Source organism: Haematobia irritans, unplaced genomic scaffold (assembly GCF_050003625.1).
Source record: "Haematobia irritans isolate KBUSLIRL unplaced genomic scaffold, ASM5000362v1 scaffold_12, whole genome shotgun sequence".
NCBI lineage: Eukaryota > Metazoa > Arthropoda > Insecta > Diptera > Muscidae > Haematobia > Haematobia irritans.
In genome coordinates this window covers 655,310-669,217 of record NW_027445710.1, presented here as the reverse complement: position 1 = coordinate 669,217, position 13,908 = coordinate 655,310, and the positions used below count along the sequence as shown (strand labels likewise).

The window sequence follows — 13,908 nt, the reverse complement described above, 5'->3', positions numbered from 1 at the left end:
TTTTTTTGGGGGTGGTCACGAATTAAAGTCCTTTTCGCTCTAGGACGCATATTTAAGGAGATATGGGCAAAAGAAGTTTTTCATATAAAAATTTCAATTTTTTTAGGTTTTGGGTGGATTTTTCAATTTTTTTGGGGTGGTCACGAATTAAAGTCCTTTTCGCTCTAGGACGCATATTTAAGGAGATATGGGCAAAAGAAGTTTTTCATATAAAAATTTCAATTTTTTTAGGTTTTGGGTGGATTTTTCAACTTTTTGTGGGTGGTCACGAATTAAAGTCCTTTTCGCTCTAGGACGCATATTTAAGGAGATATGGGCAAAAGAAGTTTTTCATATAAAAATTTCAATTTTTTTAGGTTTTGGGTGGATTTTTCAACTTTTTGTGGGTGGTCACGAATTAAAGTCCTTTTCGCTCTAGGACGCATATTTAAGGAGATATGGGCAAAAGAAGTTTTTCATATAAAAATTTCAACAATTTTAGGTTTTGGGTGGATTTTTCAATTTTTTGGGGGTGGTCACGAATTAAAGTCCTTTTCGCTCTAGGACGCATATTTAAGGAGATATGGGCAAAAGAAGTTTTTCATATAAAAATTTAAATTTTTTTAGGTTTTGGGAGGATTTTTCAATTTTTTTGGGGTGGTCACGAATTAAAGTCCTTTTCGCTCTAGGACGCTTAGTTTAGGAGATATGGGCAAAAGAAGTTTTTCATATAAAAATTTCAATTTTTTTAGGTTTTGGGTGGATTTTTCAATTTTTTGGGGGTAGTCACGAATTAAAGTCCTTTTCGCTCTAGGACGCTTAGTTTAGGAGATATGGGCAAAAGAAGTTTTTCATATAAAAATTTCAATTTTTTAAGGTTTTGGGTGGATTTTTCAACTTTTTGTGGGTGGTCACGAATTAAAGTCCTTTTCGCTCTAGGACGCATATTTAAGGAGATATGGGCAAAAGAAGTTTTTCATATAAAAATTTCAATTTTTTTAGGTTTTGGGTGGATTTTTCAACTTTTTGTGGGGTGGTCACGAATTAAAGTCCTTTTCGCTCTAGGACGCATATTTAAGGAGATATGGGCAAAAGAAATTTTTCATATAAAAATTTCAATATTTTTAGGTTTTGAGTGGATTTTTCAGTTTTTTGGGGGTGGTCACGAATTAAAGTCCTTTTCGCTCTAGGACGCATATTTAAGGAGATATGGGCAAAAGAAGTTTTTCGTATAAAAATTTAAATTTTTTTAGGTTTTGGGTGGATTTTTCAACTTTTTGTGGGGTGGTCACGAATTAAAGTCCTTTTCGCTCTAGGACGCATATTTAAGGAGATATGGGCAAAAGAAGTTTTTCATATAAAAATTTCAATTTTTTTAGGTTTTGGGTGGATTTTTCAACTTTTTGTGGGGTGGTCAAGAATTAAAGTCCTTTTCGCTCTAGGACGCATATTTAAGGAGATATGGGCAAAAAAAGTTTTTCATATAAAAATTTCAATATTTTTAGGTTTTGAGTGGATTTTTCAGTTTTTTGGGGGTGGTCACGAATTAAAGTCCTTTTCGCTCTAGGGCGCATATTTAAGGAGATATGGGCAAAAGAAGTTTTTCGTATAAAAATTTAAATTTTTTTAGGTTTTGGGTGGATTTTTCAACTTTTTGTGGGGTGGTCACGAATTAAAGTCCTTTTCGCTCTAGGACGCATATTTAAGGAGATATGGGCAAAAGAAGTTTTTCATATAAAAATTTCCATTTTTTTAGGTTTTGGGTGGATTTTTCAACTTTTTGTGGGTGGTCACGAATTAAAGTCCTTTTCGCTCTAGGACGCATATTTAAGGAGATATGGGCAAAAGAAGTTTTTCATATAAAAATTTCAATAATTTTAGGTTTTGGGTGGATTTGTCAATTTTTTGGGGGTGGTCACGAATTAAAGTCCTTTTCGCTCTAGGACGCATATTTAAGGAGATATGGGCAATAGAAGTTTTTCATATAAAAATTTCAATATTTTTAGGTTTTGAGTGGATTTTTCAGTTTTTTGGGGGTGGTCACGAATTAAAGTCCTTTTCGCTCTAGGACGCTTAGTTTAGGAGATATGGGCAAAAGAAGTTTTTCATATAAAAATTTCAATATTTTTAGGTTTTGGGTGGATTTTTCAATTTTTTGGGGGTGGTCACGAATTAAAGTCCTTTTCGCTCTAGGACGCATATTTAAGGAGATATGGGCAAAAGAAGTTTTTCATATAAAAATTTCCATTTTTTTAGGTTTTGGGTGGATTTTTCAACTTTTTGTGGGTGGTCACGAATTAAAGTCCTTTTCGCTCTAGGACGCATATTTAAGGAGATATGGGCAAAAGAAGTTTTTCATATAAAAATTTCAATAATTTTAGGTTTTGGGTGGATTTGTCAATTTTTTGGGGGTGGTCACGAATTAAAGTCCTTTTCGCTCTAGGACGCCTAGTTTAGGAGATATGGGCAAAAGAAGTTTTTCATATAAAAATTTCAATATTTTTAGGTTTTGAGTGGATTTTTCAGTTTTTTGGGGGTGGTCACGAATTAAAGTCCTTTTCGCTCTAGGGCGCATATTTAAGGAGATATGGGCAAAAGAAGTTTTTCATATAAAAATTTCAATAATTTTAGGTTTTGGGTGGATTTTTCAATTTTTTGGGGGTGGTCACGAATTAAAGTCCTTTTCGCTCTAGGACGCTTAGTTTAGGAGATATGGGCAAAAGAAGTTTTTCATATAAAAATTTCAATATTTTTAGGTTTTGAGTGGATTTTTCAATTTTTTTGGGGTGGTCACGAATTAAAGTCCTTTTCGCTCTATGACGCATATTTAAGGAGATATGGGCAAAAGAAGTTTTTCATATAAAAATTTCAATTTTTTTAGGTTTTGGGTGGATTTTTCAATTTTTTGGGGGTGGTCACGAATTAAAGTCCTTTTCGCTCTAGGACGCATATTTAAGGAGATATGGGCAAAAAAGTTTTTCATATAAAAATTTCAATTTTTTTAGGTTTTGGGTGGATTTTTCAATTTTTTTGGGGTGGTCACGAATTAAAGTCCTTTTCGCTCTAGGACGCATATTTAAGGAGATATGGGCAAAAGAAGTTTTTCATATAAAAATTTAATTTTTTTTAGGTTTTGTGTGGATTTTTCAATTTTTTGGGGGTGGTCACGAATTAAAGTCCTTTTCGCTCTAGGACGCATATTTAAGGAGATATGGGCAAAAGAAGTTTTTCATATAAAAATTTCAATTTTTTTAGGTTTTGGGTGGATTTTTCAATTTTTTTGGGGGTGGTCACGAATTAAAGTCCTTTTCGCTCTAGGACGCATATTTAAGGTGATATGGGCAAAAGAAGTTTTTCGTATAAAAATTTCAATTTTTTTAGGTTTTGGGTGGATTTTTCAATTTTTTTGGGGTGGTCACGAATTAAAGTCCTTTTCGCTCTAGGACGCATATTTAAGGAGATATGGGCAAAAGAAGTTTTTCATATAAAAATTTCAATTTTTTTAGGTTTTGGGTGGATTTTTCAACTTTTTGTGGGTGGTCACGAATTAAAGTCTTTTTCGCTCTAGGACGCATATTTAAGGAGATATGAGCAAAAGTAGTTTTTCATATAAAAATTTCAATATTTTTAGGTTTTGGGTGGATTTTTCAATTTTTTGGGGGTGGTCACGAATCAAAGTCCTTTTCGCTCTAGGGCGCATATTTAAGGAGATATGGGCAAAAGAAGTTTTTCATATAAAAATTTCAATAATTTTAGGTTTTGGGTGGATTTTTCAATTTTTTGGGGGTAGTCACGAATTAAAGTCCTTTTCGCTCTAGGACGCTTAGTTTAGGAGATATGGGCAAAAGAAGTTTTTCATATAAAAATTTCAATAATTTTAGGTTTTGGGTGGATTTTTCAATTTTTTGGGGGTGGTCACGAATTAAAGTCCTTTTCGCTCTAGGACGCTTAGTTTAGGAGATATGGGCAAAAGAAGTTTTTCATATAAAAATTTCAATATTTTTAGGTTTTGAGTGGATTTTTCAATTTTTTTGGGGTGGTCACGAATTAAAGTCCTTTTCGCTCTATGACGCATATTTAAGGAGATATGGGCAAAAGAAGCTTTTCATATAAAAATTTCAATTTTTTTAGGTTTTGGGTGGATTTTTCAATTTTTTGGGGGTGGTCACGAATTAAAGTCCTTTTCGCTCTAGGACGCATATTTAAGGAGATATGGGCAAAAGAAGTTTTTCATATAAAAATTTCAATTTTTTTAGGTTTTGGGTGGATTTTTCAATTTTTTTGGGGTGGTCACGAATTAAAGTCCTTTTCGCTCTAGGACGCATATTTAAGGAGATATGGGTGTTTGCCCCATGAAGTCAGGCATTTAAACCGCAAACCCTAATTATTTTGAAGTTCAGATTCAGTTTTACTAACGCCGATAATGTGATTTGAGGCGGGCTAAGAAGTCTAAATGTCACGAAATAGTCTTCTAGAAAAAGTTTTTTTGTATGAACGTATCGATTAGAAAAAGCTGAACGTGTTTTTTGCTCCTTTTTTTCTTAACTCTTTGAACGGCCACATTTGTGTTAATAAGAAGCGCATAAATATATTAATTGAAGTGAAACTGTGTGTTTTATTAAGAAAAGGCATCTTGGATATTGTGGCTCTACAAATCACCAACTTAACCCACATTGTGGAAACGTGAGCGTCCTGACACCACGAATCGTGTGGACAATATACTCCGGCACATTCCACCATTACCATATACATAAACGCCTGACACCACAGGCGGAGCTGAAACGGTCGTCCTCAAATACTTAGCAAGCCAGGTGCTTCAACATTGGTCCTTGGCCTTTAGAGCCGGCAAATATAAGGTGCGTATGCAAATAAGTTTAAACTTCTTGGAGGATTTGTGACCCAATTAGAGTGGAGGTTGTACCAAGCATTTTCGTGCGTTTGGAGGTTACGTTACGGCTTTATAAGTGACGGATACATGCGCAAGAAAACGGTTTCTTTTCAAGTAATATATACTTAACGCCATTTTGGGCATCGAATTTGTTATTGTTTTATGTGGTTCGAGTGAAATTTGAGTTTCTTTGTAAAGTAGTGATACGGTTTAGTTCTGCACAAGGTCAAAAGAAGGTCACTCAGAAGGAACAAACACAAAGACTTTACAGAAGAAGAAAAAATATTCAAGGCACTGGTGTGGCTCATACGAACAGAAGTGTTTTGATTTTATTTGACATCAGGTGATTAAGGATTTTTTCCATAAGATGTCTTCATTAGAAAAGTTCGAAGAGGTTTGCGAAGAACTCGCTAGGTGCGAGGCAAGACTGAAAGAGGAAAATTTTTTGGAGTATACTGCAGAGGCCATAGAGTGTGAAAGAAATGAGCTCGATATGCTTTGGGCAAAATTTAAGTCGTCATATGAAGGCCTTGAAATTGATGCAAAGGAGAAGAAGAAAGTTTATGCGAAACACACGTTTGGTTACAAGTCATACATTAAGTGTGTAAACATTATCGCCAAAATTAAGCGGCCACGTAGTGCGGCAAAGGAAGTGGCGCAGAAGGATGTATGCGTCAGTGTACCTCCATGCGACACTGGTGTGTTTCGAGGAGATTATGCGTCGTGGCCAACCTTCAGAGACTTGTTCACCGCAATATATATAAATAATTCAAGGTTAGGCGACGTAGAAAAGTTGTTCTATTTATTTCAGAAGACTGATGGTGAGGCCCGAGAGGTAAATAGGAACGTTACGTTAACCGCGGAGAACTTTGACATTGCCTGGGGGAATCTGAAGGCCCAATATGAGAACAAACGGGTTCTTATAAACAGCCAGTTGAGGCTATTATTCAATATGGCACCTTGTGCTCATGATTCTGCTCAAGAAGTAAAAAGGTTGCAAAGAGATGTTAACAATTGTATGGCAGTCTTAAAATTATTTGATGTAGATATAGCATCGTGGGACCCAATTTTTGTGTTCCTTTGTTCTGCTAGGCTCTCTGAACAAACTCTCAACTTGTGGGAACAGTCAGTAAAAAAAAAGACTGAGGTACCAAAGTGGCAGGAATTGAATAACTTCTTGACAGATAGGTATCATGCTTTGGAGAGTGTGTCCGACATCATATCCACTAACGGGATGTGGTCAGGTAGCGTCAACGATGGATCTCCAAAAAATCATAGGACGAAAGTAAGACATTCGAAATCACATCATACGAAAGTCGAAGTGGCTCACTGTAAGATGTGCAAAGAGGCACATGCGATCAGTTCATGTAAGAGATTTCTGGCACTGGGACAAAAGGATAGGGCTGCGGTTTTAAAGAAGTTTAAGTATTGTTTTAACTGCTTAAAGACGGGCCACATATTTCATAGTTGTCCTAGTACAGTTAGGTGTGCTAAGTGTCAAAAGAAGCACAACACGCTGTTACATAGGGATGTGAAGGATAACAGTGAACAACAGGACAATGTAACTTCTTTAGCCGTGGATGCGGTTTCACAGAAGCCCTCCGTAAGTAATAGTACACAGTCCACTACGAATCAGATATTTACGGTTCAAGCCCATCATACTTCAGTGGCAAAGGAAGTTATGCTGGCAACGGCATGGGTGAATATTATGACAGATTATTCGACTTTCAAAGTTCGGGCATTGATTGACCCGTGTTCCGACGAGAGCTTTATTTCGGAGAGAATACAGAAATTGCTTAAGCTACCGACAATTCCAGTGACTGCAGAGATAGCTGGTCTAGGGGGTTCAGTGGTGAGCAAGTCAAGGAAAATGGCAAACTTCAATGTGTCCTCTGGATTTGACGATAAAGTGGTGCTAAGGGTGGAGGCATTAGTCGTCCCGCAAATCACAGGTAACGTTCCTACACATCAGATGCATGTAAACGTGCCATTAGATTTGCCTCAGTTGCCGTTTGCGGATCCCGAATTTTATAGAAGTAAACAGGTTGATATACTGCTGGGTGGTGATTTATACCCATCAATTCTTCGAAGTGGAGTTCGTCATGGTATTTTTGACACTTTGGTAGCCCAAGAAACAATTTTTGGGTGGATCGTCACCGGTCCAACGGCAAAAAGAGAGTCACGTGTAGACGTAAGGGTGTCCCACTTCACAAAGGTTACGTTAGATGAGCAGTTAACTAGATTTTGGGAACTGGAAGAAGTGCCGAAAAGGGCTGTGTTATCAGAGGATGACATAAAGTGTGAGGAGATATATTGTTCTTCAACAGTGAGACGGTCAGACGGAAGGTATGTAGTAAATCTGCCTTTCAGGATAGGGGCGCCACGGTTGGGTCCAAACAGGTATATAGCTGTGCAACAATTTTTACGAAATGAAAAACGCCTGTTAAAAACCGGATGTAAAGGCGCCTATGACGATGTGATAAATGAATATGGCATATTGGGTCATATGAAGGAGGTCTCACAGTTTGATAGTGGTCCGTCCTATTACCTTCCCCACCACGGAGTTGTTAGGCCAGAGAGCACTACAACAAAATTAAGGGTGGTCTTCAATGCGTCGAGTCCCACGAGTACCGGAGTTAGCCTAAATGATATACTTTACACAGGTCCAGTGTTGCAGAAAGACTTAGTGGCCCTTGTAGTAAAGTGGCGCTTTTACGAGTTTGTATTTAACGCGGACATTTCTAAAATGTACAGACAGATTTGTATAAACCCTGAGCACTCTCGTTATCAAAGGATTGTATTTCGCGAGTGTGGAAGTGAGGAGATCCGGGACTATGAGTTGAATACTGTGACCTTTGGCGTCAATTGCGCCCCATACTTGGCGCTGCGAACACTGTTAAGGTTGGCCCAAGACGAAGAGGTTAGATACCCAACTGGGGCACAAATTCTTCGGAGCTCTATGTATGTCGACGATGCTATGGTTGGTGCTCATAGCGTTTCTGAAGCCATAATAGCGAGAGATGAACTAGTGGGTATTCTTAAATCAGCAGGGTTCGAATTAAGGAAATGGACAGCGAATTCTAAACATATTTTAAAGGACATACCTTCCGACCACCTGCTTCATTGCGAGTTTTTGTGTCTCGATGATAAAAGCACAGCGAAGACATTAGGTGTTCGGTGGAACGCTGTTAATGATTTTTTCTTCTTTGTAACGGATAAAGTAGCACCTAAGCAGTCATACACTAAAAGGGAAGTCTTGTCAACAATATCGCGCCTGTTTGACCCCGCTGGGTGGTTGGCGCCTGTAATCGTAGCGGCTAAGATTATCATGCAAGATATGTGGCTTGACAAGGTTGATTGGGACGACAATATACAGTCTGTGGCCCTACAGAAATGGCAAAAATTTATTTCAACTTATCATGAGTTAGACATGATTTCGATACCGCGATGGATAGGTTTTTCGCCTGAGTGCGAAATCGAATATCACGGTTTCTGCGACTCGTCAGAGTCAGCCTATGCAGCGACATTATATGCAAGGATTTCCGATAATGGAAGTATTCGTTCCAATTTATTGGTTGCAAAAACGAAGGTTGCTCCGATTAGGAAGCCGTCTCTCCCACGTTTAGAGCTATGTGGCGCATCATTGCTAGCCGACTTGGTAGATAGTTTATTAACCCAATTTGAACCGAAGAATTACTCTTTGCATTTGTGGTCCGATTCTACCATTGTTTTAGCGTGGCTCAGAAAGCCCCCATGTAGTTGGAAGACGTTTGTGGCAAACAGAGTGGCCAGTATTCTCGAAAAAGTTGGAAATACACAATGGGCTCATGTGTCAACAAATCAAAATCCTGCCGACCTAGCAACCCGGGGGATACCTCCTTCGGAGTTGAAGAATAATAGGTTGTGGTGGCACGGACCAGAATGGTTAAGTCAGGACAAGTCGCAGTGGCCCATATCACCTGCCAATTTCGAGACTAAGGAGGAGGCACGATGTGCTCAAGTTTTTGTTGCTAGATCTGACGCAGAGGATATTTTGGATCGGTTTTCGTCGTTCACGAGAGCACTCCACGTCATTTCGTACATGTTTCGCTTTTACCTGAATTCACGTCGCAAGGGGTGTACTAAGACTCAGACAGAAAGTATTCGGATAAGCTCTTCCGAGCTAGCCTTTGTCCGACGCCGGCTGTTTCTCTTATCCCAACGTCGATATTTCGACATAGAGTATAAATGTTTGCAAACCAATCATAGTCTGCCCTCTGATAGCCCTTTGTTAACGCTTACCCCCTTTCTGGATGAACACGGTTTGATCAGAGCCAATGGTCGTCTGGGTTCTGCCAGTTGTCTTTCATACCATGAACGATACCCTATAATTCTTGCTTACAAAAGTAGATTGGCAAAACTGTATGTAGATTTTATCCATAAACTAGTGTTGCATGGGGGTACACGCCTTGTTCTTAATACGATTCGTCAAGAATGCTGGATAATTAGAGCTCGAAACCTGGTCAAGCATCATATTCAACATTGTAAACAATGCATCCTATATCGGAAAAGGTTCCAAGAGCAAGTCATGGCGGTGTTGCCAGAGGAAAGAACGGTTCTGAGTCGACCCTTTGCGAACACTGGGGTAGACTTCGCAGGCCCGTTCGAGTTCAAAAGCTTTACCGGCAGATCATGTAAGATCACGAAGGGTTATACGTGTCTCTTCGTGTGTTTTGCAACCAAAGCAGTTCATCTGGAGGCAGTAAGTGATCTTTCCACCGCTGCGTTTCTAGCTGCATTCGCCCGCTTTGTGTCCCGAAGGGGCTGCCCCCACCGCATGTATTCCGACAATGGTCGTAATTTTGTAGGAGCCGCGCGTCAGATTGACTCTAACTTTGTCGCCCTCGTCAAGGAATCTCGAGAAGACGCCATTCAGAAGTACGGGCATCAGAAATTGGAATGGCACTTCATACCGGCTTCGGCACCACACATGGGTGGTCTGTGGGAAGCCGGTGTGAAAAGCTTCAAGATGCATTTAAAAAAAATCAGTGGGCAGCTTCGACATACGTTCGAGGAGTTCTCAACTCTCTTAACTACCATAGAAGCTTGCCTTAACTCTCGGCCCATAGGGGCTATGACAGATGATGTGGATGATTTGTCAGCCCTCACCCCTGGACACTTCCTAATCGGTAGCCCTATTCTGACTCCTGCGGAACCCCAAGAGATGAGCCCAGTTGAAAGTATTGTCAATCGCTGGCGGAAGTTAAAGGCTCTAAACTATGAGTTGTGTCGCCGATGGAAAGAGGACTATTTGCGACAAGCCATTAAACGAACAAAGTGGAAAACCGAAAGCGCAGACTTAAAGTTAGGCGACCTAGTAGTTATCCGTGGTGAACCAACCTGTCCCACGGAGTGGAGACTTGGACGAGTTACAAAGGTTTTCCGTGGCCCCGACGGTCGTGTCAGGGTTGCCGAATTGAAAACGCAGAATGGCCCTATTGTACGGCCCATACACAAAATGGTACTCCTTCCAATCAACTCCGAATCGTAGTTCACTAAAATCCCTCCTATAGGCCCCTTGTTCACGTACATATGCTCACCTCTTTTATCATTCTAGCCCTCTCCCTTTATGGCTAATTTCGACAACCGCTATCCCTGCCCGTTGTGCTCCAAGCTTCATGCTATCAGGGATTGCACCAGATTTCTTGCGCTGGACATCGAGCGAAGACGTGAAAAGGTTGAGGCCTTGAACTTATGCAAAAACTGCTTGGCCCAATCGCACAGACGGAAAGACTGTCCTAGTGAAGTAACATGCTTGCGGTGTCGACGAAATCATAACTCACTGTTGCACTTGATGGATCCCGGTAACGTTTGGTTCCCAATGACAGCCATGGTGCGTCTGTACCCCACACGTGACGCCAGCAATAAGGAAATCCGTATTGTGATCGATCCGTCCCGTCGCTACTCCGCTATCACTCTGGAAGCTGCCGAACGATGTCGTTGCGAACTCAATCGAGGCTACACTTCGTTCCGTCTACGCCATCGCTTATTCGACCGTGACATGGTACATGTCCGATGCGTGGTAGAGGACACCAGGTATGGCACAACCCCCAGTGCGCAACTCGATACTGAGTGGACTCAGAAGCACCCGGTGGTTGGTCGCGCAAATCTAGCGGACAATAACTGGCATATACCGTATTTGTATCACATGGTACTAGGGGCAGATGTGGCATCCCAAGTATTCATCGGCAACACCATGGGCCGGGCTGGCCAAACCCTTATACAATTTACATCGTTTGGGCCAGCATTCTTTGGCGAAGGGAGAAGATCTCAAGAATTGAGACACGATCGCCGTTGTGATAAAAAATAATGAAGTCAGCCATGTACAGTGAACAGAATTAACAGTCCTATGAAAGAGGGCCTAACCCGCAATCAATACTAAATGAATTCCTACTGGGTCAATAGGCGCATACAATATTATTTTATTCCCTTTTATCATTATCCTTTATCTATTACTATTTTGAAAGGATACCTACTTTTAAGTTTGCATATAAGTTACTATCAGAGTACGAAGTTCCTAGTATTATTAAATTACCGGTATAGTAGTAAGAATACATGTCGGTCGTTTTGTTGCCCAGTGGGGCAAGGGGGGCGGTATGTTTGCCCCATGAAGTCAGGCATTTAAACCGCAAACCCTAATTATTTTGAAGTTCAGATTCAGTTTTACTAACGCCGATAATGTGATTTGAGGCGGGCTAAGAAGTCTAAATGTCACGAAATAGTCTTCTAGAAAAAGTTTTTTTGTATGAACGTATCGATTAGAAAAAGCTGAACGTGTTTTTTGCTCCTTTTTTTCTTAACTCTTTGAACGGCCACATTTGTGTTAATAAGAAGCGCATAAATATATTAATTGAAGTGAAACTGTGTGTTTTATTAAGAAAAGGCATCTTGGATATTGTGGCTCTACAAATCACCAACTTAACCCACATTGTGGAAACGTGAGCGTCCTGACACCACGAATCGTGTGGACAATATACTCCGGCACATTCCACCATTACCATATACATAAACGCCTGACACCACAGGCGGAGCTGAAACGGTCGTCCTCAAATACTTAGCAAGCCAGGTGCTTCAACAATGGGCAAAAGAAGTTTTTCATATAAAAATTTAATTTTTTTTAGGTTTTGGGTGGATTTTTCAATTTTTTGGGGGTGGTCACGAATTAAAGTCCTTTTCGCTCTAGGACGCATATTTAAGGAGATATGGGCAAAAGAAGTTTTTCATATAAAAATTTCAATTTTTTTAGGTTTTGGGTGGATTTTTCAATTTTTTTGGGGTGGTCACGAATTAAAGTCCTTTTCGCTCTAGGACGCATATTTAAGGAGATATGGGCAAAAGAAGTTTTTCATATAAAAATTTAATTTTTTTTAGGTTTTGGGTGGATTTTTCAATTTTTTGGGGGTAGTCACGAATTAAAGTCCTTTTCGCTCTAGGACGCATATTTAAGGAGATATGGGCAAAAGAAGTTTTTCATATAAAAATTTCAATTTTTTTAGGTTTTGGGTGGATTTTTCAATTTTTTTGGGGTGGTCACGAATTAAAGTCCTTTTCGCTCTAGGACACATATTTAAGGAGATATGGGCAAAAGAAGTTTTTCATATAAAAATTTCAATTTTTTTAGGTTTTGGGTGGATTTTTCAACTTTTTGTGGGTGGTCACGAATTAAAGTCCTTTTCGCTCTAGGACGCATATTTAAGGAGATATGGGCAAAAGAAGTTTTTCATATAAAAATTTCAACAATTTTAGGTTTTGGGTGGATTTTTCAATTTTTTGGGGGTGGTCACGAATTAAAGTCCTTTTCGCTCTAGGACGCATATTTAAGGAGATATGGGCAAAAGAAGTTTTTCATATAAAAATTTAAATTTTTTTAGGTTTTGGGAGGATTTTTCAATTTTTTTGGGGTGGTCACGAATTAAAGTCCTTTTCGCTCTAGGACGCTTAGTTTAGGAGATATGGGCAAAAGAAGTTTTTCATATAAAAATTTAAATTTTTTTAGGTTTTGGGTGGATTTTTCAATTTTTTGGGGGTAGTCACGAATTAAAGTCCTTTTCGCTCTAGGACGCTTAGTTTAGGAGATATGGGCAAAAGAAGTTTTTCATATAAAAATTTCAATTTTTTAAGGTTTTGGGTGGATTTTTCAACTTTTTGTGGGTGGTCACGAATTAAAGTCCTTTTCGATCTAGGACGCATATTTAAGGAGATATGGGCAAAAGAAGTTTTTCATATAAAAATTTCAATTTTTTTAGGTTTTGGGTGGATTTTTCAACTTTTTGTGGGGTGGTCACGAATTAAAGTCCTTTCGCTCTAGGACGCATATTTAAGGAGATATGGGCAAAAGAAGTTTTTCATATAAAAATTTCAATATTTTTAGGTTTTGAGTGGATTTTTCAGTTTTTTGGGGGTGGTCACGAATTAAAGTCCTTTTCGCTCTAGGACGCATATTTAAGGAGATATGGGCAAAAGAAGTTTTTCGTATAAAAATTTAAATTTTTTTAGGTTTTGGGTGGATTTTTCAACTTTTTGTGGGGTGGTCACGAATTAAAGTCCTTTTCGCTCTAGGACGCATATTTAAGGAGATATGGGCAAAAGAAGTTTTTCATACAAAAATTTCCATTTTTTTAGGTTTTGGGTGGATTTTTCAACTTTTTGTGGGTGGTCACGAATTAAAGTCCTTTTCGCTCTAGGACGCATATTTAAGGAGATATGGGCAAAAGAAGTTTTTCATATAAAAATTTCAATAATTTTAGGTTTTGGGTGGATTTTTCAATTTTTTGGGGGTAGTCACGAATTAAAGTCCTTTTCGCTCTAGGACGCATATTTAAGGAGATATGGGCAAAAGTAGTTTTTCATATAAAAATTTCAATATTTTTAGGTTTTGGGTGGATTTTTCAATTTTTTGGGGGTGGTCACGAATCAAAGTCCTTTTCGCTCTAGGGCGCATATTTAAGGAGATATTGGCAAAAGAAGTTTTTCATATAAAAATTTCAATATTTTTAGGTTTT

At 38.9% G+C, this 13,908-nt stretch overlaps 2 protein-coding genes across 2 annotated transcripts; both read left to right on the top strand.

Annotated features, from left to right (window-relative positions):
* The first annotated feature begins 4,357 nt into the window (after positions 1 to 4,357).
* Positions 4,358 to 11,767, top strand: LOC142242424 (uncharacterized). The gene is made up of 2 exons (XM_075314000.1): positions 4,358 to 4,835; positions 10,464 to 11,767. The coding sequence occupies exon 2, from the start codon at positions 10,476 to 10,478 to the stop codon at positions 11,214 to 11,216; it is 741 nt and encodes a 246-aa protein (XP_075170115.1). The 5' UTR covers positions 4,358 to 4,835; positions 10,464 to 10,475; the 3' UTR covers positions 11,217 to 11,767.
* Positions 5,235 to 10,397, top strand: LOC142242421 (uncharacterized). The gene has a single exon (XM_075313998.1). It carries the CDS (start codon positions 5,235 to 5,237, stop codon positions 10,395 to 10,397), a length of 5,163 nt encoding a protein of 1,720 aa, XP_075170113.1.
* Positions 11,768 to 13,908: the final 2,141 nt, after the last annotated feature.